Consider the following 27,899-nt stretch of genomic DNA (forward strand, 5'->3'; position numbering starts at 1 on the left):
TAGAGTGATGTATATTTTTTATTGTATATTTTGTGATTTCTTTTTGTAAAAATATTTTAAAGTGGTATACAAAGTAATGGGTTCCATTGAGGCATGTTCATACTTTGTCTAACCCCCAAGGCTGATTCTTTGTACCAACCATCATCACTGCTAGGGTCTCTGAACTTATAACATTGTGAACATAAAATTGAAACTGTTTTTAATGTGTGTTTGATTAAAAGAATTGGGGGAGGGGGTGGCAAAAACTGGCTCAGCAAATAAAGGGGCTTGTGGCCAAGCCTGACAACTGGAGTTTGATTCCTGGGGCCCACACACATAAAATAAAAGTTTTAAATGTGCTTTAAAAAAAATACTTCTTGAGATCATGAACTTTAAGTTTATTACCCAGTGGAACAAATTCTTAAATTATAAGTGTATGTGGCACTGTAACATGAAGAGTGAAATGGACCACTGTTATCTTTTTATCCACTTCCTGGAAATGAACATACGGTCTCAGTTATTTAGTGCTTTTGAGAAGTCCTGGCTTTCTTCTTTCTGTGGTTTAGAAGCCAACTTAAAAATGAGCAATAATTCTGTGCATTTTGCTGCATCTTGCTACTTATGTAATTCCAAATGCCAAAGCATGAGATTAAGGAACGCAGGCACTCTGACGATTAGCATTTGTGTTTTCTTCAAAAAGTCAAGCACGCTGCTGCTGTCGAGGAATGGCTCTCCAGGAAAGAATTGCAAGCCTTGCTTTTTGTTTGAATCTGGCCTGGTGTTTGAATAACTATTAAAAGATTCTTAGGTGTTTTGAAGACTCCAAGGCTCTTGGAACCCTGACTTGCCAAATATCACAGAAGCAGAGCAGAGACAAAGTCAAGCCCTTCGCTTATTTTTTCTATCCTGAAGTTACAAACGGTAAGGTTGTGGCTTTACAGTTTAAAGTGCTTTAGTCAGAGCACAACCAATTAAAAAGCCAATAAGTGATTCTTCAGCACCACCAGAGTCTAGTGGAAATAACCAGAAACAGCAGACGGCACTCTCTGTTTGCTGTCGGTAGGATTTCTTTATAGTGCTTTCCCTGGTAATCAAGCAGGCTGTAAACTAGCTGGTTTGTACTTCAGGTGATTTCAGAGCTAACGTATCTACTTGCGGACGGATGCGTGCTCACCAGCTGTTAAAGTGGGTATGTTTCTAAAGATCTGAGACGGCTGGATTACACTTCCTTGTAGAGCATGGGGTGAAGCGCAGCTTTCAATAGTTTCCTCTGAATCCTTAAAAGGTGTTTTTAAAAATCTAGTGTGAAAATATATCTAGTGGGCTTGAGATGAAGCCTGTCCAATGGTATATAATTTCACTATTAATGGGAAAAGCAGAGGTAGGGTCTTCTACTTTTTATTGTATGTGTATGGGTGTTTTTGCTGCATGCATATCTGTGTACCACTTGCATGCCTGCCTGCTCTCTATGGAGGCCAGAAAACACTGGATCCTCTGGAACTAGAGTTACAGATGGTTCTAAGCCACAGTGTGGATGCTGGGAAGCAAACCAGGGTCCTCTGGAAGAACAGCTGGTACTCTTAACTGCTGAGCCCTCTCTCTTACCCTGGTAGTGAACTCTTAAACTGAACTGTAGGATCTTTCTGTCTCTGTCTCTGTCTCTGACTCTCTCTCTCACCCCCTTTGTGTGTGTGTGTGTGTGTGTGTGTCCTCCTCCCTCTCTCTTTCCCTCTCTCCCTTCTTCCTTCTCTAAAATCCTTCACTCTTTCTCTTTCCATCCTTTATGACGTGTATAGCTTTATGAAGTTTGCTCTGTCACATTCTCCTATCATGCCTTGCTTCACCAGTGGCTTAAACCACGGGAACAACTTCTAATGGACCAAAGCATCCAAGAGAAACCTTTTCTCTGTATAAGCTGATTGTCCCTGACACTTTGTTACAGTAGTGAAAAGCTTATACAACTGCTTATGCGGACACCACATGTGCTCCAATCCTCACAGCTCTCCCTCGCATAAGTACAGTCTCAGATACAAACTGCTCCCTTTGGCCCTTCTCCATTCCCATCCCCATTTCCTACCCTCTGCACCACCCCACACACACACACATACCTTCTCACTATATCCTAGGGTTACACCTTGAAACAAAGTGCCAGAAAGCACTGGCTGAGTCTTGGTGGCTTCTACGTCCCTGTCTGACACAGCACTTGAAGCCAGCTTGCACTTTACTAGCCATGCTCTAGCGCAAAGTCATCCACACTTCTGTTTCAGCGAGTCCCCTTGAAGTCTAGTGTGTGACTGTGCCTGGGCTGTCACACAGTCAGTAATAGGTAACAGACACATTCATCGTGGCATCCAGAGAGGCCATCCACTAATGATGGGCTGGGGAAAATGGCATCACCATGAGTCCAGCTCTGGCCAGTGTCAGACAACTCACCCATCAAAGACGGGCATTTGGTAGAAAGGCCATGAATTTGAGAGGGAGGGGTTGGAGGGAAGAAAGGGAAGGGAGAGAATGATTCAATTACATTTTAATGAAATAAAATATTTTAAATGTGTGTCCTGGGCATCACGTGGCACGTGAACTATATTTCCCTCAGCAGGTTCCAGAAGACAAAACAGAAGTAGAAGATAAGCAGTTCCAGGTGTGCATTTTCAGAGAGAGTGAGTGATTGAATATGGAGAGAGGCGAGAGACATTGCTAAGCTGGGAGCTGCTGTCCCTCCCCAAGCAGGTCTTCAGGGGAAGCAAGAACTAGCCCTGGCTCTAGACTGATGCTCAAAGGCTTTTTGGATATGCACTGGAAACCATCACACACTGGGCCACCTGGTGACCCTAGCGAGGGCATCACTGATGACATCAAGGTCATACCGCAACTCATTCATGGCACTAGTTATGCTCTTGGTGTCTCTGAGAACCTGAACACTCTGTGTGTACGGGTTGTACTTCAGTCCAAACGGGCGCTTCACGGTCTTGGCAAATTCTCTATTTAAGAAAACAAGGAAGGGAGTGTTAATTTCTGTGATAGTGGGTGACAAAACTAAACACAGGACAGAAGACCTAGTCACACAGAGACACAGACACACACAGAGACACACACGGACATACACTCAGTCACACATACAGATACACACACAGAGAGACATACACAGTTATACACATAAGCACAAATACAGTCACACACAAACACACAGACACACACACACAGACAAAGACACACACAGAGACACACACAGACACACACACAATCACATACACAGTCACATACACAGTCACACAGACACACACACAGTCACACATACACAGTCTCACACACACACACACACACACACACACACACACACACACACATCTACTTTCTCTGTCATGACAGCAGAGGTCCCAACAGACTCTCCCACTGCACCCTCAGTGTGAGAGCATACATGAACTGCATCTCCCTCTCCCCTTTCCCTCCTCCCTTATCCCTTCTTCCTCTCCCTCTCCATTTCCTTCTTCTCCATCCTCCCATACTGGGCGTTAACCCCATGTCTTATGCCGTGGAAATGATCTACTACCCATCTCTTGACCTCTTGGTTTCACTGAGAGCATCAAGCCCAGTCACTCTATCTGTCAGTAAATAATGGCAATACTGAACCACATAGTAACAGACTCCTCCTTCTCCTCCTTCTCTTCCTCCTCCTCCTCCTCTGCTAGGCCTTACATAATAAAAGAGGGAGGAGAGAGAGGGCGGGGAGAGTCTTACCCTCCTGTACTTGTGTGATTTTTCTGTCTAGAAAGTGTCTAGGGTCCTCTCAAATGACTTGAATTCTCCCTTTCCTCAAGGTTTAAAATCTGCCCCCTTCATCAAGCCAATATTTGAACCTCTTATATGGTACCCTACAAAACAATCATGTTGAGGACCCCTAAGGATAACAGCACAGCCAAGAACAAGTGTACATGCTTGGAGATGGAATCCAGGTTCCCATCCATCTGCTCTCCCCATCAGGGACCACTACAGCTTTGCACAAGGATGCCATCTGTGCTGGAGAAACCCCAGCTGCTATCGTTATTTGGTTCTGTGCACAGCAAGCCCCTGGAAGATATGCATCATATTCAACCCCTATGGTCTGCCCCTGTTCTCATAGTGTGGCTTTAAGACAACCTTTATCACATGCTGTTTTCTGGATCCTGCTTCCACAGTGACTTCCTCCCTGCTACCTCTGTCTCAGTCCAGGTTTTACTTTCACCTGGAGTTTGCAAGGATCTCCTAAAAAGTGTCTGTGCTCCAGTTCTTCCCCCTTGACTAAGTGCTTAGCGGATGAGTCAGGAGCTCTCAATGCACTGAACTATCCCCACGCCTCTCTATCTCTTTGCATTTCCATGCTGTTTCAGCCTAAAACTTAACACGTCTAAATACTAGCTAATCTCCCCCCCACCTCTCTCACTTGCCTCTAAGATTTCTGTATGCTCCTCCAGCTGGAAAGGAGACCAATGGCTGCAAGACAGTGTTTTCTCTCTGTCTCCATTCTTGCCACTTTTCTTTTTTTCCCCATTTTTTATTAGGTATTTAGCTCATTTACATTTCCAATGCTATACCAAAAGTCCCCCATACCCACCCCCCCACTCCCCTACCCACCCACTCCCCCTTTTTGGCCCTGGCGTTCCCCTGTACTGGGGCATATAAAGTTTGCAAGTCCAATGGGCCTCTCGTTCAAGTGATGGCCTATTAGGCCATCTTTTGATACATATGCAGCTAGAGACAAGAGCTCCGGGGTACTGGTTAGTTCATATTGTTGTTCCACCTATAGGGTTGCAGTTCCCTTTAGTTCCTTGGGTGCTTTCTCTAGCTCCTCCATTGGGGGCCCTGTGATCCATTCAATAGCTGACTGTGAGCATCCACTTCTGTGTTTGCTAGGCCCTGGCCTAGTCTCACAAGAGAGAGCTATATCTGGGTCCTTTCAGCAAAATCTTGCTAGTGTATGCAATGGTGTCAGCGTTTGGAAGCTGATCATGGGATGGATCTCTGGATATGCTTGCCACTTTTCATATTACAGTATCTTATCTAGTTTCTTTTTTCTTTTTTCCCACTGAGCTATAAACTCTGCTGAAAAGAAATGGGGAGGAACCAATGTCTCAGTGTATCCCACTCCCACATGCGACTACTGAATCTGTGATATTTAACCCAATCTAAACAACAGACATGTCCCAAATAGAAGGCTCCTGGCAGGCTTCCATTACCTACTTGCTCAGACCTGTGATTATTGTATCTTTGGATATTACTTTTGCAGCAAATGGAAGCTTGAAGGACATAGTTGTTTGGGGTGTTTGTTTGTTTGTTTGTTTGTTTTTTACCTCATCTTCTCCTTTGCATCTTCAAAGCTCTCAGATACAAAGTAGACATCCTGGAAGCTCGTGATGAGACATTCCTGTTTACAGGCAATCTTGGGATCAAAGGGCTTGACTTTGGCATGTCCAGAAAGTGCATGCTGGAGACAAAGAATGACAGTCAAATACTGCCTATGTTCACAGAACACCAGACTGCAGCGGCTGGCACCTCTGATCTGAGTTACACAAGGGTCCTGACTGCACCCTCAGACTGGCCTCCTGCGTCTCTGCATCATCCAGTCTAGCCCAACAAAACAAGTTTGCTGTCTCCCGCAAATGACTCAAGACCATCTCCATGGCTTTATTTTAACTCTATTTATCACGTAGGAGGCACACAAGGATCTTTATTTATTCAGTTATTTACTTATGCATTGTGACACCTGCTGTTTACCTCCACCAGTCACCTTTATCCTGGACTTATACCCACCACCAGAGAGCAGCCTCTTTCACACAAGACAGTACCTTGGACAGCGTCTTTTTTCTTGAGACAGGGTTTCTCTGTATAGCCCTGGCTGTCCTGGAACTCACTCTGTAGACCAGGCTGGCCTCGAACTCAGAAATCCACCTGCCTCTGTCTCCCAAGTGCTGGGATTAAAGGCGAGTGCCACCATTGCCTGGTAGCACTTTACTTTCTTAAGTGAATAGCTTTCACTTCCATACTTTGTACAGAACTTACTGCTTGTATCCCAGAAACTTGTATAAAGCTTTTAAAAAAAAAAAAAAACACTTCCTATTTAAAAGACACATTTTTTCTAGAAATTTGAGATAGTAGAAAAAAAATGTTCTCAAATTATGTTTACTGCCGCCCAAAACATTTCCCATAGTAAACACTTGCTCAGAAGCAAGCTCTGCCTCCAGCCATGTGGTCATGTTGGTGGACACAGTTATGTGCAAAGCCTGATGACTCTTACTTTGAGTTCACTGATGGAAGAAAGCAAGCCGGCCCCAAAGACTCTCAGCTGTCCATCTTGTTTGCACAGCCCAAACTCCACAGTGAAAAAGTAGCACTGCAAAACGAAGCCAGCATCATGGTCACATCCTGAGCATCTCAGTCTAAAGCAAGTCCCAGTCCTTAGTCCCTGGCCCAAAGCACACCCAGAATCGAGCCCCACACTTCCAGCCTAGCTCCCAAGTCCTTTACAGTCCGACCCTGTTGTACATCAGGTCATTGTAAACTTGATGTAAAGACTCTCATTTACAGTTAAAAATGACTACGAAGTCCAACAATCTCGCTCTCTGTATGTGTAACCCTAGCTGTGTTGATCATATTAAAGTTAAAACAAAGGATTTAGGTGCTTAAAAATCAACTTTGGGTAGTAGTAAAACCATAGTATGTAACATAAGTAACTTTTTTGTTTGTTTGTTAGTTTGTTTTGTTTCCTGAGACAGAGTTTCTCTGTATAGTCCTGGCTGTCCTGGAACTCACTCTGTAGACCAGGCTAGCCTCGAACTCAGAAATTCACCTGCCTCTGCCTCCCAAGTGCTGGGATTAAAGGCGTGCGCCACCACGCTCAGCTGTAAGTAACACTTAATGAAAGTACATTTTACAAAACTGTAACAGAAGAGTGGCATTGTTTTATAGTTGTTATTAATCTTTTTAATTTGTTTTTTAATTGTTCTTATGTATGTGTGTGTATGTATGTGGGCACCCACAAATGCCAGAGAGGGCATGGGATTCCCTGGAGCTGGTGTTACAGAGGTTGTGAGCTGTCTAGGGGCTGGGAAACAGAACCCAGATCTTCTGGAAGAGCAAGAAGAATGCTCTCAGCTATAGAGCCATCTCTCCACCGTCATCTTTTTAACTTTAATCTAATTTCTTTTACATTTATTTGTCTGTGTGCACATGACTGTAGGCGGCCAGAGGACACCTTGTGGGGCAGGTTTTTTCCTTCAGCTATGGCGTGGAACTTGGCACAGCATGCTTGGTGCCACTGAGCCATCTCACTGGCCCTGGTTTTAATTTTTTACAATTATCATCCTATGGATCTACAGTGTAGAGTGATTGCATCAGCTGAGCCAACGCTGTTCACATCTTGTCCGTGTCTGGCTAGACATTATTTAATGTCTGATGAGATGGCAGATGGACTACCATATCTGTTTCTGTATTTAACCTTTTGCAATATGTTGTTTAGGTTTGAGGATATGAAGAAAGCTCCACTTACACAGTTATGTAGCTAGAAAAGGGCTGGGCATTTGAATCTCCTTTTCAAAGACATGTGGATATTCTTTAAACTCCCTCACTTAGCACATGGTGGTCGCTTAAAGTTCAGACTCAATATGGCATCTGAGCCTGTCTGTCACATTAAAAATACATTTTATATCTTTTACTTATGAATAATTTTGTCCCAAAGGCCTCCCAAAAAGTCTCAAAGACCCCTAGACCCCAAACCACAGCTTCAGAACCAGTTAGCCTAATCCACACCCCTCCTCCACCCTCAGCTGTTCCCAGCAGTGCCAAGCCCCTTATCATATGTCTTGAGCCTCATCCTAAAACGCCCTTCCTTCCTGGACTGATAAGGTACCATTCTCTCTCTCTCTCTCTCTCTCTCTCTCTCTCTCTCTCTCTCTCTCTCTCTCTCTCTCTCTCTCTCTCCCTTCCTCTCTCTCTCTCCCTTCCTCTCTCTCCCTCCCCCCCCCTCTCGGTCTAAAAGCTAGTATATTAAAGCAAACTTGTGATTCTCTGTTTTGTTTTAAAGCTGAGTTTCTTATTTGAGAAACCTTAAATTTGTATACCTTCTTTTAACATTATTTAAATTCATACACATTTAAAGCAAAAGCAGCTTTTCTAATGGGTGCCTTGTCTAATGGCTGGACTTCAAAATGCCCCAATACTCCTAACCACACCCAGTGGAGAACAGCTATTTCCAGATGTCTATACCGTTGCCAGTTTTTGAACTGTCTCCTCTGAAGCTCCAAGGGAAGCCAGGCCAATTTCTTGGGAGAATTGAGCAAAACTGGGTTCAGCCAAGAGAGGAACGTGGCCTAGGAGTTCATGGCAGGTGTCTCTGCAACACAGACACAGTGTATCACACTGTGACAATTGACACACACACACACACACACACACACACACACAACTGTTGCAACAGAGACACAGTGTATCAAACACTGTATCATTGGCACACATGCATAAACAATTGTCCAGCTCAAGCCAAAGCCAGCCTTGTTTTCACTCTAGCTGATCAGGAGTAATAGATCACAAAGGATATTAACTGAATAAGGAAATGCCTTTGGTTCCAAATCTTGTTCCCACAACACATCCACTGCTACCCCATGTCCCCCACCCAAATCAAGTCTCTATTCCCATGTTTCCTCAGGAAGGCCCTCTCTGATCGCACCTCCCAAAACAACCCCCAGATACCTGCCTGTATCCTTCCCTAGATTTATTTCCCTCCCATGGCACATGCCATCATCGGACATGCTACATACCACATTTACTTGTTCACCATCTGTACAGACCCCCAAAATACACACTTTATGAAGACAATAGTTTTTATTTGATTTTTACATCCCTTGAGCACATAACTGCATCTGACATCTAATAAGTTGCCAAATTAATGATAACATAATAATAAAAATAGCAATAATAATAATAACAACAACAATAACTGGCTGTGTATGTTATAGAATACACTTTCACGCCAGTCTCTATTCTAAAGGCTTGACGGACACTGCTTTACTGAATACATAGAAGATGCCTTGTGAAGTGGGTACCATTACTATAAATAGCCATTTGATGAATGAATAGCATCAGTACTTACGGCTCTGGAGTGTAGAGGGGATCTGAACTGTGTCTCACATACTGAGTGCAGTGAAAGACTCGAAAGGCTAACCCCGACAGAAAATCTCTCGGTGAGAGGTAACCAGCCACAGGACGGATGGAAAACCCAGTGCGTTCTGCAAAGCAAAGGAGAAGACAGAAAACATTTCTCTCAAACAGACCGCTGACACCGGCCAGTGGCACCAGGTAGCACTTTCAAGGGATGTGGGAATTAAAACGTAGCCTATGTGTGCCGCAGGAAGCCAAGCATCACGAAGCACATCCCAGGGTCAGATCCTTTTACACGCCACACCTCTCATCATGCTTACAAAAGGATTCTTCTCATTACTGTAACAGGTATGAAACACTGGCTAATGTCCTCAAGAACCACAGGAGGTGATAACGGTGGAACAAAAATTCAGGAGGACTTAGATTACACTCGGCACCCTCCTTCAAACAGGGAGAGCATTTTAACTCTTACACACTGACAGTGGAAATGTAAACTTGGGCAGCCATTGTGGAAGTTTCTTCAACATTTAAAAAAAAACCTAAAAATAGAACTCAAGGCAGATGACTCCTAGGCATAGACCCCACAGGCACTAAGTCGACACACCACATAGATACTGTGCATCCATGCTTATTGCTACACTAGTCACAGGGGCCAGGAGCCGGAGTCAGCCTAGACTTCCATCAGCAGAGAATGGGTAGAGACAAGCAGAACATATACACAGTGGGACTGTATCCCACCATAAAGAAAAATGACATCATAGCATTTGCAGGAACATGGATGGAACTGGAGACCATTGTAGCAAGAGAAGAAAGCCAGGCTCAGAAAGACAAATGCCAAATGCTTTCTTTTACATCAGAGCCCAGATTCAAATCCCTGTGTATGTGGTGGGCAGGGCAGAAGGGATCTTGGGGAAGGAGGAAGGAGCGGGGAGGGAGTGTAATGGAATGCATGTGACATGAAAGCAGAAGAGGGACTGTTGGGGAGAAGAAGGGGGCGGTGGAGTGTGATGGCTTTGAACATGTGACACATAGCATGAAACACAAAAACAGGACTTTTTACTTTGTATGGTACTTTAATTTTTTGGTATGGTAAATTATGATAAATTAATTTTTAAAGTATTTTATGGCAACTATTTAATCCATGCCATTTTTAAGCATTATTATCTTCTATGCTTTTTTTTTTTTAACTTTTACCTAACCTGGGTGGGTCTCTTCCACCCAAATACCAAGATTGACTTTTCTGTACTGGATAGGGGGCTACCAGGTTCAGTAGCTCAAGAGTTCACAGTGTACTCTGTCTTGTACCTCACACTAAACTGTCACAACCCTGACGGTCCAGCTCCATGCAGTTGCAGTGTAAGTCTGCCCCCCTCACTGACGGGCAGAACACTATCCAACAGAGTCTTGACGGAATGGAATAACAGCCACCTGTCACTACTGAACATTTAACATGTGGCTAGTGTGGCCAAGGCCCTAATACTTTGATCGATACAGGTTAATTGTTTACCATGTAAAAAGCCACATGCGTACAATAGTCACCATGTCTGACAGTGTCGATATCTTCATCTGACACTTCATGTGAACTGTACTCTTGGTTTTGGTTTCTTTCATTGAAATTTTTGATTTCTCTCTTTGATACTCATCTTTGAATATCAAAGAGGGCCTCTGTGGCCGGCTCATCTCCAGACCCCAAGGGAGCAGCTTTCAGTTTTATAGCCACGGCAAAACGTTTCCTGCGATCCTGACTGAACAACACCCGTGACATCGTCAGTGTGCTGCGTGAGTCCCGTGGGGTCACCTGCACTGGTGATCTCCGGTGTTCTAAAAGCTCAGTTTTTCATAGGAAACACGCACATGATTTCTACCTTCATGAAACGATACAATGTTTTCCCGTTTAGTCCCTTTAGGTTTTTATGTACAGTTTCTTAAATAGGAAGTAAGGGGTTGAATAAAGGGAAGATGCTTGTTAACAGTCATGTAAGAAACTCAGACAACACCTTCAGCCAGGACAAAAGATTAACAACGTGAGCCAAAAGCATAACTGGGCGACGGGTCAGAGACAGAGCTGTTGCCTAGCATTCCTGAGACACTGTGTGGAGCCAGCACTGTAAAGCAGCCCTTCCCACCAAGGTCTCAGATTTGCTGAGGCAAAGGGAGAGAGTGATTTTTCTTAAGCACAACAGAGTCTGGAGCTCCGTGATCATTTGACTTTCTACATCAGCTAGAGACCCTTGTCTCCTCGACCACATCCTTGAAGGCAGGTGTGGAGATTTAGTACAGAACCCTTATAGATAGGTTCTAATCATTTTTACAAGCCTGGTTTCACATGGATCTTCTATTAAGATCTCCCTCTTTATTTAAGAGCCATATAGTATGGGCTGGAGAGATGGTTTTGAAGTTGATAGCACTAACTATTCTTCCAGAGGTCCTAGGTTCAATTCCCAGCAACCACATGATGGCTCACAACCATCTATAATGAGATCTAATACCCTCTTCTGACATGCAGGCAGAACACTGTGTATATAATAAATAAATCTTCAAAAAAGAGTCATATTGTATATAGATTCCTATTTGTCCAACGTTTAAGCATTTAGAAAACATCCCCTATATCTCCAAGATTACGCCCAAAAATGTTCAGAGTTAACTATGTGACGTGTTTCCACATTCCCTTGCAACTCTGCTACCTTTGTGCTCATGCTCTAAGTCACTGGTTCTCAACCTGTGGGTCACAACCACTTCCACGGGGGATTGAAGGACCCTTTCTCAGGTGTTGCCTAAGACTATCAGAAAACATGAGTATTTGCATTGCAATTCATAACGGCACAAATTATGGTTATGGAGTAGCAACAAAAATAATTTTATGGTTGGGGGTCAGCACAACACGAGGTGCTGTATTAAAGGGTTGCACATTGGCAAGGTTGAGAGCCACCACTCTAAGCTATTTGGACTCTATTTTTCCATTGTGGTGCCCCGTCTTGGAGCCAGTACTCCAGGATGCATTTGGGAGCTTCTGAACCTTCCACATAACTGGACTTCATTCCTCCACAAACAACACTGATCCAATTGAAAGAGATCAACAGACCCCCTGACACAGCTCTGTAGGCGTATTACCTTTTAAAAAGTTGGAGACATCCTCCAGTTGCGGGATGTTGTCTTCCCGATAGCCACAGTATTTTGAGAGCAAAGGGAGGTTTCTGAGGTACTCCCTGCAGGCGTGGGTCGGGTAGAGTTTGTTTAGCTCTCGGAAGATGGTCCCCCAGGTCTTAATCTCTTCTTCCGTGAATTCAATCTTGGGAATGGGGTCCCCACTGAGGAGATGGAGACAGGGAGTTCTGCACTGTAGTCAGGTAGTTAGGGTTATATGACTTTCTATATACCTAATAAACATAGCTTATATTCCATTTATTTTGTTCTTTTTGTTATCTCAAAGTTTGATGTGTTGGCTTGTAACATACTTACTGTTTGTAGTTCATAGCCAACTCTGCAAAATACTTTCGTCTTCTACGATAGACATTGTCTTTGAAGCCCTGAGAATTGAAATTAATCAAATATTAAAACTAAAAATACTTGAAGATGACACTTAAGAAACGCTTCCTTGTTTTGACCAGAGATATTAAAGAACTACATAATTGTTAGCACAAGCAAGGATTGCTTAGAGAAATGTGACTGCTTTTATTTTGAAGCCAGCAGACACATGACAGCTCTATCATCTAGTGGCTACAAAGTAAAAAGATGCTGTGTATGCAAAGCTCCTACAGTGACAACGAGGGACCATCCTAATTAAGTGCATAGCTCTTGTCTTAGTTTTTTCCTTAATCACTTGACTGTATCTGCAGTTATATTACCTATGGTGGAAATTAGTAATAAAACAGTAAAACTGAGTACAACCAGGAAATAGAAAGTCTGCCTAGAACACTTGAGGCCAGGCTAGAGAGATGGCTCAGTGGTTACGAGCATTGACTGCTCTTCCAGAGATCCTGAGTTCAATTCCCAGCAACTACATGGTGGCTCACAACTGTCTGTAATGGGATCTGACGCCCTCTTCTGGTGTGTGCTGTGAAGACAGCAACAGTGTACTCACATACATTAATGAGTAATCTTTAGTAATCTTTTAAAAAAAGAAAGAAAGAACACTTGAGACCCAGCCAAAACAAACAAACAAACAAACAAACAGTCAACAGTAAATAGAATTGGATGCAAATACTACTAAAATGGAAATTAATATTGAAAATTGTGCCTTCACTGAACTAAGCGTCCCAGTGCTGATCCCCAAACTGGGTCTGCTGTGTAGAGAGAGCTGGGTGGAGGATGAAAGGGTCACAAAAAGTGCACAGGAAGGAAAACAGGTTCAGGACACAACATGCATGCTTCTGGTGCTTGCACGGTGCCTGGATTGTGTTAATCCAGGACCTGCAGGTTGAGGTCTGCTAAGGAGCTCAGGGCTATGTTGATCTCCTTTAGACTAAACACTAACTAGACTGAGACACAGCCCATATGCCATGAAATAGCCATTCGGAGGAATTAACAACCATGATCATATTTCTGTTTGTTTTCAATTTTGAGACATTTTGCCAAGTTGCCCAGGCTAGCCTTTGAAACTTGTAACCCTTCCAGCTCAGACTTGGCAAACAGATGAATAAATAGGCCTGTCCCTGTGCCCAGCGACCATCTCAGACCAAATAGGTGTGTTCAAGGTAGTAAGGTCATAGATTGTACCATCTGACTTCAGAAAAAATTGGGTCATCTCAAAAAAAAAATCATACTATCCCTTCCTCATTCCCCCCCACCCCCTCCCACACCCCAACCCCTGCCAACCAGTGATCTAGTCTCTGTCTCAGTGACTGTTCCTCTTCCAGATACTTCACATAAAGGAAATTATACAACATGAGGCCTTTTGAGGCTGACTCTGTGTGAGGTTCACCCATGTTGTAGCACGGTATTTCAGGCCCATTTCACTTTGTTTTGTGAGACATGGTCTTACTACATATCCCAGTCTGACCTCAAACTAGTGGTAATCCCCCTGCCTCAGATTTCCAAATTTTGGGATGATGTGCATGAACCTGCACATCCATCTGCTGTGCCCTTTTGTGTCTGGCTCTGCCTACCATTCTTTATCTTCTCCTCGGTGGATGGGCACTACCCTGTGTCTACTTTCTTGCTACCATGAATAACAGTGCTATGTGGAAAACCATTGGTAACATCTATAAGAGGAGAGGGAGTGGTCATTAGATTGTTGTAACAGCTTAGAGTGTGTGAAGGAGGCAAGGCTGGAGGCACGGGAAGCAGCTGAGAGATATGGTAATCAGAATAAAGAAAAAGCAGACATTAAAAGTGGGAAGGAGGTGGGCATCGGTGCCAGTGGATGTCTGTAAAGCTGGCATTTCACCTTTCTATTAACACCCTCCAGTTTCCTTGCCTCAGAACCTTTGCCCACGCTGGACTGTCCTTTCTTTTCATCTCTCACTTACTGAAATCTTTTGGGATAGTCTTGAAATGTCACCTTTCTCTGAAGGCTTCAGTCAGATGCATTTGCTCTCTTGGGTGTGTGTCCCACTTGCTAAAATCATCTGGCACACTTTGTCCATCTTATCTTGCCATATGCTAATCCATGCTAGTTTTCAACTAGGCTGCGTACTCCTTTTGGGGTGAGCACCCCATTTTGTTGCAAGAGTTACTTGGTAAGATTGACTGGTACACAGATGGGGCCACTAGAGGCTATCTAAAGTGATACACAGCCACATTCATGTAGCTTAGAAAGCAGGAGGTCCTAAAGGGAAGGTTGGCTCTGCAAGCCTCCATAATTGCATTCTGCCCTCTTCTTCCCTCCCAAGAACTCAGAGCTTCAAACATGAGCGTAGTGCTCTGGATTCCAGCTCTTGAGCTCACAGCTCTCCTATAAAATTCGAGAAAACAACTTTCCCGATCATCAACTGCCTGATCAACCCATCAAACTGGGCAGCATGGTGGTCGGGGTTTTCCTGACCCAACTTTACTGTCATTTCAAAGACGCAAGCTCATTTTAGCAGAGACTGACTACAGACACACTCAGCTGCACAGCTCTGGGGCTGTCTTAATAACGGGAGTGCCAGGAACAGGGCAGAGCTCCATGCAGGTGAAGCTGGATACCTTCCTGTCTGCTGACTCCATCCCACCCGTGGGTAAGGCTGCTGCTAAAGACTGAAATCCCAATGCTGTTTAGAAAAGTATTTTCTCACCATCAATTTGCCCTTGCTGTTTGGGGGAGGAACGAGACAGGGCAATCACAGTGAGTATAGTCAAAACATCTTCCATATGTATGAAAATATGACAATGAAACTCAGCGCTTTGTATAATTGCCTAGTACAAGCTATTAACATGTCTGAAAAATAGTTGCCCCTAGATGATGGAGAAACGACTCCACACTAAGGGGCACTGGCTGTTCTTGAGGATCTAGGGTTCAGTTCCCAACACCTCCATGGTGTCTCACAACCATCCATAACTCCACTTCCAGAGGATCCAATGCCCTCCTCTGGCTTCCAGGGACTCTTGAGGCATAGACACATACACCCAGGGAGAATCGCCCATACACATAACATTAAAGGTAATAAATCTGTTTTAAAAGCTCTAACTTTTAATCTTCAGTTTGACTTAAGTTATTCGCACTGCGTGACTTTGTAAACATATTTACAGGGTGGTCGGCGTCAAGTTCGGATCCATACAACAGCACTCTGTTGGCGCAGAAGTCCAGGTCAGAAATCTTCTTTGGAAACCAAGGGACAGTCTCCATAACTGTAAAATAAAATCCCAAAGCCACTGAGGGTTGAGGAGACTGTCTTAACCGAAGCAAAAACTCAGAAGCAAGAGCAGTTTGATGAGACTTGTGTATGGCTGGAAATCAAACACTGCTTAAATGACCACTCTATTCCTACAAGCCATATTTTAATTAAAATCATTGGCTTTAATTTATTTTTAACCTTCAGGTTGATTTCCCAAGTGCTGAAGGCTACTATAGTGAAGTAACAAGCCAAGCGTTTAAATGTTTTATGACGCATGCCTAGTTATTCTGTGAAGGCAGACCAGGCTAATGCAACTCTAGACACCAGCATGCAAGTCTGGGAAGGAATTTTAATATCTGTCTTTGCTTGAGGCACAGAGTCATATCTCAACATCTAGTTTTTAGATTTTCTTTAAAAGTTTATTGGTTTAGTTCAGTAAATGTGTGTGCATGTGTGTGTGTGTGTGTGTGTGTGTGTGTGTGTGTGTGTGCGTGTACACGTATGAATATAGATGCCCAAGGAGGCCAGAGGTCATAAGCCGTGTGTGTGTGTGTGTGTGTGTGTGTGTGTGTGTGTGTGTGTATGTGTGTGTGTGTAATCACATGAGTTGGCATGTATTAAAGGAGCCACCTTGCACTCTGGGAAACTCTTCACCGTGTAGTTGAGGGAAGCAGACTGCTGAGGCTAAGGTATTTGCCCCAGGTGACCATTACCAGCAGAAGAGAGAGACCAGGGATTCCTTCCTGCCCTGCTCTTTCTGTTTTAAAAGGAGCACTGAGTCTCAGGGAAGCTGCTCCCTACCGGCTGGAAGGGGAGGTGAATCCACAGTATAACAAAGACATGAAGGTGTGACAGATAAATGGCAGCCCTGGCCACACCCCAAATATTGTGATGTATTTGAAGAGACTCCATCAAGTATAAAGTTACTAAATGAATCCATTCGTCTTTTGTCTTAACTAAATTACAATGTGGGTTTTTTCCCCCCCATAATGGAGACCTCCCTCAGCCTTAGTCTTTTTGACCTGAATATCTGAACCTTGGAAGGTTTTGTATCACCAGAGCCATTGTCTTTGGTAGGAATGTGGTATATAATAGGTTTCAGATCACCGATGTCAAACACTAACAACATTCCCCCCAAATTCAAATATCTGTCTGATGTCTGTTAGACACCAAGCCCCGGGAGATCTGTGAAGAGTTTGGGAGGGGGCTGGGGGATGAGGAGAGCAGGGTTTCAGAATCAAGAAGTCCTTTAGGAGCTAAGAGAGGTCACTGGCCTTTGACCTTTGACCCTTCTCACGTTCAAGGCTCCTTTCACACCGACCTCCATAAACGCTGCCTCAGAATTCTGATCGGCTCCACTCTGTCTTCCCTTCCCTGTCACGCAGTGAGGACTTTGAAAAGGCAGGGGCTTCTTTTTATCCCCTTGTCCTCAAAATGAATAGGAAGCTGGACACACAGCAGGTGCTTACTCTGCGAGGTGGGGCTTTGCCGTCTCACACGTACCGTCTTCCTTCGCAGTGAGCTGATCGGGCGAGTCCACCGAGAGGACGGTGGCGTGCGACTTCAGCAGGGGGAAGATGTCATTCAACTGTTCTCGGCTGATGTCGCAGTCAACAAATATCTCAAATTCTGAATTTCTTTGCTTTGATTTCCGGGACTCGATGTGTAACAGGCTCACATGATTCTCCTGTAGAAAGCAGAGGGAAAAGACTGCACGGACCCGCCTCGGATGCTAATCATCTTTGAGAAGAATACTTTCATTCGAAGTAAAAACAAAAAACAATTCAACACTTGTGAGAACCAGCTCAAAAGGAGGAAGAAGGTGGTTTTAGTGCTGCACTTGGCAAAACAAACCCCTCTTGGAATATGAAAGACTAAATCAAAATATGAAAACTCATCAAAAAACAGCAAAAGTGACAGCAACACTGTTAGTCGGGGCTGGTTACGGTCGGGGCTGGTTACAGCCCAGATCTAAGCAGATCAAATGCTGGGCTGGGCATGGTGTTTACACCTGCAGTCACAGCACTCAGGAGGCTGTGGCGTTCCAAGCCAGTCTGAACTGCAGAACAAGGCCCTGTCTGTGCAAAATAGACTTTTAAAAATAGAACAAGGAGAAACAGAGCAGAAGGCTGATGTTTTCTTTATAAGTTTACGGGACGTGTCAAGTTTTTAAACCACATACCAAAACTCTAACAATAAAGAAAATGGATGGCGTCGGAAGAAGCAATACAGGTGCATACTTCGAAAGGTCCAAAGGTAATCAATACAATAAAAAATAATAATACAAGCCAGGCTTGCTGGTATAGACCTCCAGTCCTAGCTACTTGGGGGGAGGGGGGGCAGAGGCAGGAGGATCACAAGTTTGATGGCAGCCTGGAAAACTTAGTGAGACTTTCTCTCAAAATAATTAGTAAACGGATCGCTGAGGCTACACACGACAGAGCTTTTGCCCAGCAGGCTCAAAGTCCGGGGTTTACGTCTTTGTATGGCAATAATAACAGTAATAATAATATAATACTATATAGTATTAATTTGGGGAGGAAGGAGTAAAGGAACAAAGAGAGACAGTGCCAATATTGTTCGCATTAGAGAACAAATGAATTCTCAGAGCAAGGGAAGGAACGAAAGCAATATTGATGTTTTATAACTCCTCACCAAGGAAGTCAGGGAGAGAAACAGGTTGAAAGGAAGTTGGCTAAGGCTCTGCCATGTGGCAGGAGCCCTAGTCTCGGGTCCTTCGAGGATGGTGTCCACATTCAAATGTTTATTCTTTGAATGACTAAATAACCTGTCATGGGAAGACAAACTCGCTTGATAACGATAGTCAACATTTATTGACTGTTTACTTTGTACAACCTCAAGCACTTCGAACAGTTTAACTATCAATTCCTAATGGCCTGAGGGAGGCAGGGTTCTCTCGTATTTTATTGAGACATGCAGAGAGACATTCACTCCCAATGACCACCTAGCTAATAAAGGATTTGTGTGTACACAAATCTGGAACCTGCCCAGCCGTGTGGTGTTCAAGCACCATGACTTAGCCTGTGCAGTCTATTAGAAATAAATTATTGTGTCCCTGGGTCCTTAAACTGAGTTAGAGCCTCCATTTCAACGGTGTCACAGGACCTAGTGTCTCTCTTTACACCTAGAGTGTAGCCGTGCACTCTCTAAACTGCTTGCTTAATGTCCGCCTCCCTCTCCAGATCACATCCAGCTCTGTGATGGACGGTACCATGTCTGGTTTGTTCGGATCCACATGCTTAGCATAGAGTCCAGTACACCACACATAATAAGTGTTCAGTAAACGCTGTGCTCTGTCTGATTCACCCATATTTCATCAGGAGAGCTGCAGAAGAGGGGCTGGGAAGATGGCCCATTGGTTAAAGTGCCTGCTGCACAAGCATGAGGTGCTGAGTTTGAATCCCCAGCACCCACATAAAAGCCTGGTGCAGCTACACTGTGGGGTTAGAGAAACAGGAATCTCTGAGGCTTAATGGATGCCGGCCCATACCCAGGCTCAGTGAGAGATCATGTCTGAAAGGAATAAGGCAGAGAACGATAGAGAACGACCTGACATCCTCCACTGGCCTCTGCAATGTGCACCTATCACACACACACATCCAGATCCAGTTTCATGGAAATGACATTCCTGGGTTAAAAATTTAAACATTTGGGCCAGCAAAATGGTTCCACAGGTAAAGGAGCCTGCAACCAAGTCTGGCAACCTAAGTTCAATTCCCAGAACCAACACAGTGGAAGGAGAGAACCAACTCCTGCAAGCTGTTCTCTGACTCTCTCTCTCTCTTGTACAACCTCAAGCACTTCGAACAGTTTAACTATCAATTCCTAATGGCCTGAGGGAGGCAGGGTTCTCTCGTATTTTATTGAGACATGCAGAGAGACATTCACTCCCAATGACCACCTAGCTAATAAAGGATTTGTGTGTACACAAATCTGAAACTTGTGCTTGAGAGAGCACATGTGCACACACAAATACACCCACATAATAAATAAAAATAAAAATTGTAAGGAGGAACATTTTAAGGCTCATAAATGCACAGTAACCCACAGTGTCACTACATCAAACTGAAAACATTTGCAGGCCATATGCAATGAGGTTTTGACAACGGCAGCTGACATAATGGCAGAGTCCTTGCTAATATTTTAACTTTGTCACTTGAAAATATTAATATGTCATTAAATAATATCAATACTACATGGCTAGGCATTTTGTTAAGTGTAAAATGCTTTGTTTAGACTCCTCCAATCTCCTTCTCAGCTATTTGTGTCTATCTTTCCTGGGCTGTTTTCTTTCTTACCCATTTCTCAGAGCTGAACATATTTTTATTTCAGCTTTGTGAGTGTGTACCCGAGTGTTGGGCATGCACCACAGGTGTGCAGTGCCCAGAAGAGGAAATCAGATCCCCTCAAATCAGAATTAGAGGCAGTTGTGAGCTGCCTGGTGTGAGCGCTGGAATCTGAACCTGTGTCCTCTGCAAGAACCACAGGGGTTTTTAACCACTGAGCTATTTTTCCACTCTTCCTGAACAATATGTTAGCAAGTTAAGAGACTTCTATAGGCCGTCTCTGAGGAACTGGACTGACAGTACCTTACATTTTAAATAGAACTTCAGAGACCCATTTTTAGATGGACTTTGTGGGAAATCCATACCTGGAAGATTTTCAGCACTTTTATGAGTCCTCCGACTTCATTCTCCAAGGAGAAGATGAGAGTCACTCTCCCTCTTTCGGAGGAATGGTCTTTGTTCTCTTTGTTCTCCTTGTTGTCTTCAATCATGGTGAATCTGAAGTGTGAAAGTTCAGATAAATGAGTGCTAAGCACAGAACTGGCCAGCAGGGGGCAGAAGCGGTGACTCCATCCACCTCCCGCTCCCATTCCTCTATCTGCAAAACCCACGTGTTAGACAGGCTTTTCCAGATGGAAGTGGGACAGAAGGTGAGACACTGCCTAGCATAGCCCCCAGAATGGCAAGAGAACCTCGTGTGTCTCTGCACTTCCCTTTCCTGTCCAGTCTGAACTTCACCCCCGAACTGAGATCTCACTGCCCATCAAATTCGGGTCATGAGTAGCTTCCCCACGTGCTTCACACACATCTTATACCCTAAGACGCTGTAAAGCCCCTTCAGAAAGGGGCCAGGCTTTTGTTTTCTTTGTAACTCAACTACAGCATACAGCTCTAAGGTGAGGCCATACGCTTCCTCTGGATCTTTGATGATGCACATCTTTCTGCTGTACTAAACACTTTCAGACTGGCCTAAAATCGGGTCCTTGTGCTGACAGCCACATTCCCACAACACCAGCAATGCTGCCTGTGGATCTGCCTAACCTTGGGGCATTCCTTCAACAACCCCATGATTTTCTCTGCTATTTCTCTCCCCCTTTAGCCTTCTATTTCCTCTTTGAGCCCCTTTCTAGCCAGGTAAGAAAAGGGTCACCCTTAAATGGAGAGGTTTACCCTCAAAGGCAGGGGTCACCCTCAAAGGCAGGAGATCACCCTCAAAGGCAGAAGATCACCCTGAAAGGTTAAGGAGTCACCCTCAAAAAAGAAGGAGTCACCCTCAAAGGAGGGGCAGGATCCTCACCTGAATAAAGATGTGGCAGTGTGCAGGATCCAGCACAGGAAATAAGACCGGCCAAGAAGAAGGCCATCTGTTTAGCAGCCTTGGCAGGGCATAGTGAAGGGTACGTGCACACCACCAACTCTTTCCTTAGCTTCATCACCAGTAAGAGAAGCTTCGAGGTCTCGTCTGGGAAGCACGGTGAGGTGTTTGAAAGTGGTGGGGGCAGAGTTTGAAGGTAGGATTGAAAGGTACAGTGAATGGTTTGGGAAGAATCCCCGGGGATAGTGGTTTTCTTTTCTAAATGGGATGTGGGAATGAAGTGGAGGTGAACTGTAAGCAGAAAGGCTTAAGCCCAAGGGAGACAAAGGAACCCTCCAGAAGTGCCAGGCAGAGGCTGCCTCCCTCCAAATGATCAGAAAGATCAAGGGCAGCAGCTACAACACATGGACATATGAACTCCAGTGACTGAGTCTGTGACCCTGGAACACTCGGTTAGGATCCCACCCTTGAGCCGGCCAGTGGTGGCATGTGTTTTTAATCCCAGCACTCAGGAGTCAGAGGCAGGTTGATCTCTGTGAGTTCGAGGCAGGCCTGGTCTACAGAGTGACGGCCAGTCTTCCATGGAGAAACCCTACCTTATAAAGGAAAAAGAATCCCACCCTTGCCATCCCACAGGCACAAGCTTCTGGGGCCTTGACCTCCACCTCCATTCCAAGACGGCTAGGGTGGACCATCAACCAAGTTCACTTAAAACCTCTGAAAATCAGATCATTACATTTAATCGGGGTTACTTTTACCTGGACTGTTAACTAGCCCTGAATCTCAAGGACCTATGCCTCTGTCAATTGTGACCTGGGATAGAGCTGCAGAGTGCAGATGTGGTGCTGAGAGAAAGGTCTAGCATCGAAGATTCCCTTCCTTTGATGGCGCTTAAGGGAAGGTTACCGTTATAGAGGAAGAAGAAAAGAGATATTACCCCTTGGATGGAAAAGAAAGAAGATTAATATGTTCTTGCTGGCAAGAAGTCACAGAGACACAGGGTTCCCAATAAAGCCGAAATCCAACGTGGGACAGAGTCTGCTCCTGGCACACAGGAGGTCCTCAAGAATAGGGTCTGCTATCCCCCAAGAAGCTCTAAAGGAACGAAGAGCAGAGCCCTGAGGGGTAGGACTTCACCTGGTTCCTACTAGAAGTTGATCCCGTCCTTGCTGGGAGTCTTCTGATCCGATGTCCCAGGGAGGGGCTATCCCACTCACCCACTCACCTCAGAGCCACTGGAGTTTAAAGAGTCACTTGAGGATGGGAGCTGACGCCTCTTATAGGAGAAGCGCATCGTCAGAACGGCCAATGGGCGCCGGGCGCACGGTTGAGGATATAGCAGTGCGGGAGGAGGGCGAGGAGGGGGCGGGAACAGCGCGGGTGTGGGCGGGAGCAGCTTGCCCTGACCTCTTAGTCGCTGTCTGCTGTCTGCTCTGCAACCCAGGCGCCGGTCTCATTCACAGCTATTCTCGTAGAGTTTTAATTAAGTTAATGTTGACGCATCCTCAGCCACAAAAAGTCTGAGTAAGATTAAACAATCCGTTTAGAACTTCCCTCCAAACCACCATCACACCTGCTATTGACACAATGACCTCCCGCGGGGCTTGGACCCAGTCTCTGGGATTAGAAACCAAAGCAGGACTTCCCCAGTCTCCAGCCTATCCCTGAGTTTCTGGGTTATCCTCCTGAGGCTGCCTCATCTTTCTCCTAGTGCAGAGCCTTATCCTTTAGGCAGAAGAACTACTGGACGTTTTAGAAGAGCTCACTACTCTTGTGATTAAAAAAGAAAAAGAAATGTACGATGCACGCAGATAACGATGCTGTGCCTGCTGAAATATCACTTTCCCTGCTATACGAACTCGGCTCAGAAGCCAAATAGCATTTATCTGTTGACGATCCGTTATTAGACGCTCTACTAAAGGACCAAAGCATGGTCCCTCTGTATCCTGGGGGACTAGTCTTAGGACACTTCTAGATGCCAGAGTCTGGGGGATGCTCCGGGCTGTTATAAAGAATGTATCATAGCATGCATATATCCTGTAGGCTTCATCTTTAGATTATTTGTCATACCCAATGCAATCTAACTGCTATGTACATATATATAAAATAGTGCTGCCTTGACTTAACAAGGAAAAAACTGCACAAGCAACCAATGCTGGCCTAGAACTCAACAATGCTCCTCTCTCTGCCTCTCCCTCTCCAGTGCTGAGATTCCAAGATAAGCCATCTGGTATGGCCGAACATCCGCTTTTCTGAGGTGTACATTTCTGAGTCTTGACAAGTTGATCCACTTGTCAAGTACGTAACCACTAAACACCAAACGATCAAATACAGGATATTCCCACCCTCCAAAGGTATTTGCTTGTCTCAGTCTTCTCCCCGACGGCCCCTGATTCCCAGGGACAGCCGCTGACCTGATTCTCTTTCTGTTATTTCACCTTTCCTGGAATGAGGGACATGGATGCTTCAGAGGCTGTGGGACTTTTGTGCCAGGCACACATCACAGTGCTTTTGAACTTCAGGTTTGCACAGGTTGTCAGTCCCTTGGCTGAATGTGCATGTATTGCAGGGTGCTATGTGAAGGTTCAGTCGGGGTCTTGCTTGCTCTGTAGCCCAGGCTGGCCTTGAACTCACACACAACCTCCCTGCCCACCCTTCCAATTTGAGATTATTGGCACCAACTTGTCCGATCTCAAATTGCAGGATGCCCATGATTTCAAACCCCCTTATAGTTTTTCCTTTTATCTTTAGAATAATTCGATGGATTTAAAAAATTGTGCTTGCATTATAGATCAGCAAACTGGGGCCCATAGCAAACAGCTCTACAGCCTCCTCCTGCATGGGTTAGTGAGAAGAAGACAGCAAAAGCATTCTGATTTGAGGTCCTGTGTTCTTGCTCAATACCATGAAAACAGAGGCCAGAGTGACTTGGGACCAAGCTGAAGTCAAGGCTGCCATTCCCAAGCTGGGTATCTACAAAGACATGAACTGCCCCACTTAAAAAAAAGAGATGAAGCCAATCCGTTTAATGAGCATTTGATGGAAAAGCTGATGTTGGGCCATGTTAGTGGGCTGAGAAAAGCTAGAAATGTCCCTGAGCCTCTCTGACCAGGCCTGTGAGCATATAGCTCCCACCCCCACTTCTCTGCCATGTATCTTTTTTCTATTATGTGTATTTAGCACACACATGATGATGCATATACAAAGGCCAGAGGACAACTTGCAGGAGTCAGTTTCTCGCTTTCTACCCTGTGAGTTCTGGAAAATCAAATCATCAGACTTGGCAGCAGGTACCCTCACCAGCTGAACCGTCTTGCCGGTTGGTTCTCTCTGCCAGGTTTCTTCTTCTTCTTCTTCTTCTTCTTCTTCTTCTTCTTCTTCTTCTTCTTCTTCTTCTTCTTCTTCTTCTTCTTCTTCTTCTTCTTCAATTTTTATTTTATTTTATGTGCATTGGTGTTTTGCCTGCATGTTTGTCTATGTGAGACTGTCACATCTTGGAGTTACAAACATTTTTGAGCTGCCATGTGTGTGCTGGAAGTTGAACCCTGGTCGTTTGGTAGAGCAGTCAGTTCCCCTAACCACTGAGCCATCTCTCTAGCCCCTCTGCCAAGTTTCTTATATGCCCCTTATTTAACCTCTCTAAATAGCAACATTGTGTCTAGAAGTCCATGTATTAAGGACTGTCAGGACATTTTTAAAGGAAGACACATAGGAGAATCCTACTATCTGGAGCCAGCTTTGCACTGACTTGCCTGTTATATGTAGGGCCCTCATTCTTACTCCCCACTCCTTCCTACATCCTTCACCACAAAGTACCTGTAAATACGTCATTACAGAGTTATCTATGTGATTATTTTTTCACTTAAATCTCCCACAGGAGAAACAATGGTTTGGATTTTTTTTTAATGCTAAATCTTCCCTGGCTAGCCCAGTGCCTGGCACAGAGGCATGCAGTTATGTCTCAATAACTATCTGTGAGAGGTTGAACACAGTGGTGCACATCTGTAATCCCAGCAACCTGGGAAACTGAGGCAGAAAAATCATTTGATTCCAGTAGCTCAAGATCTATTTTCACAACATATCAAATATCTCAAAATATTATTAAAATAGTAACATTATTATGTGATAAAAATGTAATATTGACTATATTATATAAAATATTAGTATATATACTAACTATATTATATGACATATTAGTATATAATATTATTATATATCATATGTGCTATATAATATTATTATCATCATCATTAATATTGGCTGGGAAGATGGGCCAGTCAGTTAAGCACTTACCCTGCAAATATGGGGAGCTAGGTTCAGCTCATAGGACTCAAGTAAAAAGTCAACTGTGGTGGCACACGGTTGACATCCCAGCTCTGGGGAGGGAGAGGCAGGAAGATCCCTGGGGCTTGCTAGCCAGCCAGCCCAGCGGAACTGGGAGTTCCAAGTCAAAAAAAAAAAAAAGTCTGTTCCAGAAAAATAAGGTGGTGGGCTGAGGAGATGGCCGAGTGGGCGAGGTGCTTGCCACGAGTGTAAGGGCCTGAGTGTGAATCCTGGGATCCAGGTGAGCCAGGCTGAGCAGCACATGGCTGGAGACCAAAGAATCCCCAAAGCTCATGGCCAGCTACCCTGGCAGCAAACACATAGAGACTCTGCATCAAACGGGGAGTGGGGGTGCATGAGCACCCCAGGTTGTCCCCTTCATATGTTCTGTGATATGTGCATTCCTACACACACACACACACACACACACACACACACACCATACATACCTATACATACTCATAAATACATACATAAAATGAAGGCCAAATAACTGATAGGACTTATGTTTAAGTATATGCAGATGTGTTAGGCAGGACTATGTTTAAGTGCATGCAGATATGCCGGGCATGATGCCTGTAATCTCCACACAGGGAAGGCAGAAACAGAGGACTGTGAGTTCGAGGCCAGGCTGGTCTCCACAGTGAAACCCTGCCTCAAAAACAAATGCTTTCATCTCCCAGCATTTTTGAAGAATGACTTCCACATTTGGAAGTGCCTCTTGCTTTCTGAAAGTACCGCGCCAACTTGTTTTCCCACTCAAAGGGGTCTAGGGCTATGCCCACCGTCACCAGCAGCAGGCATTCCCCCCCACACACACACACTCCTGGCCATGTGACAGCAGAGAGGAGTCACTCACTATTCAGCAGCCCTTTGCAATCACTAGTCAAGCTAAGACCTTAGACAATGTTCACATGTGCAGCCTCTCGTGAGCAGGTTGTTTCTCACATTTTAAAAAAATGTCCAGAAGGGTCTCACTACAACACTTGGGCAGGCCTTTCAAGCCTCCAGATGCCTCAAGTCTCAGCCTCTCGAACCCTGGAGTGAGGGACTGGGACATATGCTTAGGCTCTAGAGGTTATGGACCTTAGCAGCTGCCACCAAAACCTTCTATTTGTCTTTAAACTCACAGAAAGTCTCTTATACCTCACAATTTATTTCTGATGGTTTTTACAGCCAAAGAGATCTTTGGATGAGGTTGCTGACAGATGGCAAATGGAAACGGATCAGAGTGGATAGGCTGCGAGGGTGAGGGAGGATTTTAAAGACTGTTGTTTCTTAAAGGTAAGGCAGACTAGAGATGGAACAACCAACCCACTTAGAGGAGAAAGATAAGGGGGATGAGGAAGGCAGAGGAGGGGCTGCCCTCATCAGCTCTAATAGGTCTGTTGGAAAGTCCCCTGGCTTCCTGGCTGTGTAAATCAGATTATCTGAAGATCCCTGAAGAGTGTCAGAGCTTTCAGGCAAGTGGCACTGATAGACATGGAGACTTGTGGCTTGGAGGCAAGGCAGAGTGTGACAGAGGCACAGAGAGGGAATTTGGAATAAGCACGGAAGCGTGGGTTAGGGCTGTGGGGAACATGGTCCTTAGCATCCTTGTTTATCCCAGCTTCTTGTGGCAGTGTTTCTTTTTAAATTTTAATTAATGAATTCACTTACTTACTTTTACATCCAGACTGCGGTTTTTCGTCCTTCCTCTCCTCTCAGTCCTTCCTCCACGCCTTCTCTCTCCTCCATGCATTCCTCTCCCCTTTCTCTTCAGAAAAGGGGAGGCCCGTGGACATACTTCTAATGTTTCAGTTAACAGCCCCCATGTCTGCTGGGCATGGGGCTGGGATGATGGCTCATCAGATAAGAGCACTTGCTGTTCTTGGGCCTGAGTTTAGTTTCCAGCCCCGACATCAGGCAGTTCACAGCCAGCTGTAACTCATGCACCAGAGAATCTGACACCCTCTTCTGGCCTCTCTTGAAACCTTGGCTTGCACTCGTGCACGCACGCACAAACACACACAGAGCAATTTGGGATTCACTATATTGCTCAGACTGGCCTTGAGTGACCAGGCAAGACTGCTTTAGTCTCTCAAGTAGCTG

The 27,899-nt window shown here is 44.8% G+C and overlaps 1 protein-coding gene across 4 annotated transcripts; it reads right to left on the reverse strand.

Annotated features, from left to right (window-relative positions):
- Tph1 (tryptophan hydroxylase 1) lies at window positions 1–27,897 on the reverse strand. Of its 4 annotated transcripts, none has more exons than NM_009414.3 (11): window positions 27,472–27,897; window positions 20,536–20,668; window positions 17,367–17,550; window positions 15,776–15,876; window positions 12,568–12,635; window positions 12,220–12,416; window positions 9,101–9,236; window positions 8,218–8,344; window positions 6,251–6,346; window positions 5,307–5,440; window positions 1–2,960 (listed from the first exon to the last, which is right to left on the reverse strand). In NM_009414.3, the coding sequence occupies exons 2-11, from the start codon at window positions 20,659–20,661 to the stop codon at window positions 2,786–2,788; spliced, it is 1,344 nt and encodes a 447-aa protein (NP_033440.1). In that variant the 5' UTR covers window positions 20,662–20,668; window positions 27,472–27,897; the 3' UTR covers window positions 1–2,785. The 4 variants fall into 4 exon arrangements, with proteins under 4 accessions (NP_033440.1, NP_001129556.1, XP_011249148.1 ...); NM_001136084.2 differs by lacking the exon at window positions 27,472–27,897 and adding an exon at window positions 22,623–22,737; XM_011250846.3 differs by lacking the exon at window positions 27,472–27,897 and having other exon boundaries at window positions 6–2,960; window positions 17,333–17,550; window positions 20,536–20,664.
- Window positions 27,898–27,899: the final 2 nt, after the last annotated feature.

Source organism: Mus musculus, chromosome 7 (genome assembly GCF_000001635.26).
Source record: "Mus musculus strain C57BL/6J chromosome 7, GRCm38.p6 C57BL/6J".
In the NCBI taxonomy this organism is placed as follows: Eukaryota; Metazoa; Chordata; class Mammalia; order Rodentia; family Muridae; genus Mus; species Mus musculus.

What these genes read in the sequence shown, in the direction of transcription:
- Tph1 (NM_009414.3), bottom strand. Translation starts at nt 20,661, where the DNA reads ATGATTGAAGACAACAAGGAGAACAAAGAGAACAAAGACCATTCCTCC. An exon ending in TTGGCTATGAACTACAAACA is followed by an intron (nt 12,417 to 12,567) that starts GTAAGTATGTTA and finishes CCATCTCCTCAG; the next exon opens with TGGGGACCCCATTCCCAAGA. An exon ending in TGTCTCCAACTTTTTAAAAG is followed by an intron (nt 9,237 to 12,219) that starts GTAATACGCCTA and finishes TTTGCTTTGCAG; the next exon opens with AACGCACTGGGTTTTCCATC.